The sequence below is a fragment of the Sorghum bicolor genome, chromosome 7, assembly GCF_000003195.3.
Source record: "Sorghum bicolor cultivar BTx623 chromosome 7, Sorghum_bicolor_NCBIv3, whole genome shotgun sequence".
Lineage (NCBI taxonomy): Eukaryota > Viridiplantae > Streptophyta > Magnoliopsida > Poales > Poaceae > Sorghum > Sorghum bicolor.
Window position 1 is genome coordinate 53,555,106 of NC_012876.2, and position 4,733 is coordinate 53,559,838.

General features: G+C 43.7%; 1 protein-coding gene across 1 annotated transcript; it reads left to right on the forward strand.

The window, feature by feature from the left end:
• On the forward strand, window positions 905-4,453 carry LOC8073548. The gene is made up of 2 exons (XM_002444282.2): window positions 905-1,998; window positions 3,865-4,453. The coding sequence occupies exons 1-2, from the start codon at window positions 1,518-1,520 to the stop codon at window positions 3,909-3,911; spliced, it is 528 nt and encodes a 175-aa protein (XP_002444327.1). The 5' UTR covers window positions 905-1,517; the 3' UTR covers window positions 3,912-4,453.

The window sequence follows — 4,733 nt, forward strand, 5'->3', positions numbered from 1 at the left end:
ACCCGTTAACCCATGTGTAAATTAAACCCGATAAATTATACTAGAATCATAGAACTTGTAGATTTTATGACTTGTTATCTAGTAATGATGGATTTATCCATTAGATCATTTGATTGTGTGTTCATGTAGCTTGTATATTTGAAGAGTTTATTAATGATTTATGATATTTTGGCTAAATTTGGGAGCCTGATATATTAAAACATGTATTTTTTTCATAGCAAATATTCTTAAAATTATAGGTAAAGATAACACCCGTTATCCGCATGGGTAAGGGTATGAGGAAAAAACTCTTACCCGTGCATGGGTATGGGTAAATTAGCGGGTAAAATATTTTCTCGTGGGTAAGGTACGGGTAACCCATACATTACCCATTGCCATCCCTAATTTCGACATTTTATCGAGTGTCTAGCAGCCTAGACGTTCCTATCAGCTGCTTGAACTATTCCTGACGTTCTTCCTCTATAGTCCTCCGAAGTACCAATACGTTCAAATCTGCTCTCACTGTCGATGTAATAGAGACACTACGTCACTGTCCAGTTTTCTTTCTTTTTTCAAAAATAAAGTTTTTAAGTGGAACGTGTCAATGTCGAGTTGACGAACTTAATTACACACAAGCACGACACGATGAGCCCATCCATCCATCCATCCAGTCCAGGCCCAGCCCAGCACACGCAAGTGGCAGCAGACGACGATCCCAAATTCCCAACGGGCAGCGGCGGAAACTTGGCTTCCAAGCACGTCGCACGTGACACGTCGGACGGCCGACGATCCAGTCGTGCAAGGATCCGTTCCATGCGGACAATTGGTTCTCGTGGGCCACCCCCAGCGGACGGCCCAGATCTAACTGGGCTCGCCATCCGGGCCGTCGGTGGCCTAGGCCCCTCTTCTTCTTGGCTTCTTCTCCTTCGCTGTCGCGCGTCTTGCTCTCCGGTTCAGTTCTTTGGCTCTGATTCTCCTCCTTGCCCACACCTAAAAGATCCGAATCTAGGGAGCGGGTTCCACCACCTCCGAGATTCTCGTGGCGACCTCGCAACAACCTTTGCTCTTCCCATCTTTTCAGTTGCCGAATCTCTCTCGCCTTCTCTCTCTTTGAGGCTGTTCTTGGTTCGTCCACTCTCCGGAGTTCCGCCCATTTTGGATGTACTGGATTTGTTCCTGTGAAGTGGAGAGAAATTTTGTGGGGGATAGGTTTCGTCTCGGAAACTCTTCAACTACCGTTGCTTTCTCCTTGCTCCTCTGGATTTGCGCAGAGACGCAACCGCTATAATTATCAGCGATTCCTTTTGTTCCACTCGATCCAGCCTTGTTGCTTTCCCTTAAAGGCGGTGTCTTTGCCAATCCCACTTTTGGTGAGACAGATGTTTATTGGATCTAGTCTAGTTCTTGAAGAAGATAAGATTTTCCTCGCAGATTAGTCTGTTGCTTTGCTCTATCCTGTTTGATTTTGTCAGTTTTGCCCCCAATTTTCACCCGGATCAAGAGGACCCGAGCATTCTTTGATTTTTTTTCGCCCCACAATGGCCATGTCGCTGAGCCGCATCTCCCACTGGATATGGCCGGGGAGCAGAACTAGAAACCGCAGAGGCCGCGAGCCACCGGCGGTGAGCACGGCCGTGACGAAAGGCCTCTTCCCGGACTCCCCGTCCGGGTTCCGGGAGCCAGACCCCGTCGGGCGCCCGGGCTCCGGCGCGGCACGGCCGCGTAAGGGCAAGATCCGCCGGCGCGGCGACCGCGGGGAGGATAGGGTCGACGGCGAGCGTGGCATGGTTATCGTACAGTCCGACGGCGACGGCTGCCTGTCTGACTCGGACTCGGACGGCTCCGACTGGTCAATCGGCTGGCTCGAGCCGCTCGCGCCGGAGTTGCAGAGCGACGCGGACTCCGAGGGCAGCTTCGCCGTCCTCGTGCCGTGCTATCGACACAGCCGCGCTGACCGGCCTGCCCGTCCTGATGGTAGGTTCCCTGGTCCTGGTGGTGTCGCCCACGGCGGAGTTTCAGGTGAGCTGAATATGCTTGTCTTTCTTCATTGATGACTAGTACTTAGTAGTCCTGAATATGCTGTAGTGCAGACTTCATAGAGTTGGTGGATAGACAGTAAGTACTAAGTAATTAATTACAGTACATTACTATGGTTGTCTACTGTCGATAGTCATAACACAACTTACCTTGCCTAAATAAGGTTACCATATATGATATGAGTACGACATAGCTGTACTTGATACATGCTTGTTTCCTCTTCGTTTACTATGCTGCTGCAGTGCCATGATCATTCATACATGTCGTTTACCCAAAAACTATCACATTAGTAGTATCCCTCATTTTTTGTATATTGTGTGGTGTTCCAAGTTCCAACTAATAAGGTTGGTTAGTGATGCTATGAATCAAGTCAATTACTGAGTTTGCTCAGAAACCTCTAATGAATGTTTCATACTCATCACTTTTTCTATTGTAGTCATAAATTTATCAGACTCCTTGAACCCACCAAATAATTGGTCAGCAGTACATACACATACGGCACTGCTGTTTTTGTTCTTGGAGATGTGCCCTGTCGGCTAGTCTCTGTTAATTTTGTGTCTAGTTTCTAAATTTGGATAGCTTCAATACTGCAAAGCACCGAGTTTGGTCCTACTGTTCTGCTTGCTAGTCTGAGCTTTAGTCCTACACATCCACTCTTTTCGTGTCTTCTCAACTACATATCTTACTATTAGCATTGAAAAAGTCTTAGATGTGAGGCATTCACTATAAAATGAAAATGGATGGTCCCTATATGTCATTGGTTTTTAGAACCTTGCGTTTTGTGCTATTGTTGATCATTAGTGGGGGAGTCAGACAGGGAAAACCTTTGTCTCCATCTTGATCGCACCCCCCACCCCACCCCCGACCCTCTGTTCTGTCTTTATCAGCTCACCTGCTGCTGCAGTCACGACAAACCAATGTTTTCTGATCGTCCGATTAATCGCGATTAATCGTCCTTATCGATACTTAGCACTCGATTAGGCCCTCCGATTAGATCAGAGCGATCAGAAACCTGATCGTCCGATTAATCGTCGATTACTCGCGATTAATCATCCGATTAGGTCTCTGGGTCGATCAGATGGGCTGCTTCAGTTACTGGGCTATATTTATTTGGGTGAGGCCCATTATGGTTTTCTTATATACCTCACCCCCACTCTTTCTCTCCTTACTCCTCACTCCCACTCCCACTCCAGCCATACATGTTCGCTTGAGCTTATCTGCCAAATCTGCCAGCTATTCAGCTGTTTTTGTCTCACAATAAATCAGCAAACAGTACTTTAAGCCATGGCTTATGAGCCAAATGAATATGGAAGGCTTGATGTCTACTATATAAATATATAGTATATGGTATATATACCATACATATATGATATATAGTCCTGCTATATACTAATGATTATACGGATGATTAGACCCATCAGAGGTCGATTAATTGTCCTGATCGTCGATTAATCATCCTGATCGGAACCAGATTGATTAGGAACAATAAGCCGATCAGAAAACATTGCGACAAACTTTGAGAATTCAATCTGAGCATCCCATCTCTAATCATTGTAGTGATCTTTGCATCAATTGAGGCACATAGAAATAGTTTTGTGTTAATCATCCCTACAAATGTATCTATATTGATTATTTTCTCACTCCCTTAACAATCATGTATTTGTTTATTCACTTCGCTTATCAGATTTTCTGAATTTGACCTAGTTGGTAATTACCATGTATACTGTATATGTCCTAATATAGTTATGACATTTGATCATTTTTCTGTTTTTGTTATTTCTATTGTGAGCATAATTACTGCCTCCGATGTTAGCCTTCTGATGTTTGTCGCTTGTCTCTATTCTGTAGATAACAAGAATTTTGTGGAGCAATGGGTGTCTTCCCTTCGGAACTGATTTCTCCAGTTCCATTCTTAGCTGGCTTCCATGTATATACAGTATTGTTACATTCAATCTGTCATATTCCTCATGTGTGAGACAACCTAAAAGGGGAAAGGAAGGGGACAGAATTAAAAGGGTGAAAGGAAGAGGACAGAATCACAGAACAGAACAATAGCAGTGGAATTTATTAAAAAAAAAAGCAATGGATGGGTGTGTCATTCTTCCTGAGGTTCTAAGGCTATGGTATTTCTTGCAGAGTAAGACCATCGTGAGAACCATGATTTGTGATTGGTATGAAATGTTATTGACATTTCTAACAATGGAGCACTGAATTGATGGCCTCATTATCCCATTTTCTTCTAAACTCTAGAACTACTTGTATATACAATCATGCCGACTACATCATTGGCATGATTATTCTTCTGTATTCATGAACAACTGGAACTGCTCTTACGGATTCCATGTATCTTCTGTATCAAAATTGTTTTCTGTTTGTGAATTGCTTTCAATGTCAATCTGCTGGTGCATGGATGTTTTTTATCCCTCATCATCATTAATTCGGCTATGGCATTTTGTGAACACTGTTGACAATTTATAGATCTTTGCTGTTGTGGCATTCTGTACTCTGTCGATAATTTTTTCTTTATCAGTATAAGCTCTTGAATTCCTCAGGCCACAAATAAGCATCATGAGACTTGATCATAGTATGTCTGTTTGGTGTTATAAATGTCTAAAATTTGATCAAATATATGATGATTTGACTTAGGACAAACTAGAATGTTGGGATGGTGAAAGTAGAAAATACCGTCGCCGTTTGGTCTTGGCTGATTAGTGTTA

Bases quoted from the DNA above. Each gene is read 5' to 3' on its own strand.
- LOC8073548 (XM_002444282.2), top strand. From the start codon at position 1,518: ATGGCCATGTCGCTGAGCCGCATCTCCCACTGGATATGGCCGGGGAGC. The intron at 1,999-3,864 runs GTGAGCTGAATA...TCTATTCTGTAG, and splicing joins CGCCCACGGCGGAGTTTCAG to ATAACAAGAATTTTGTGGAG.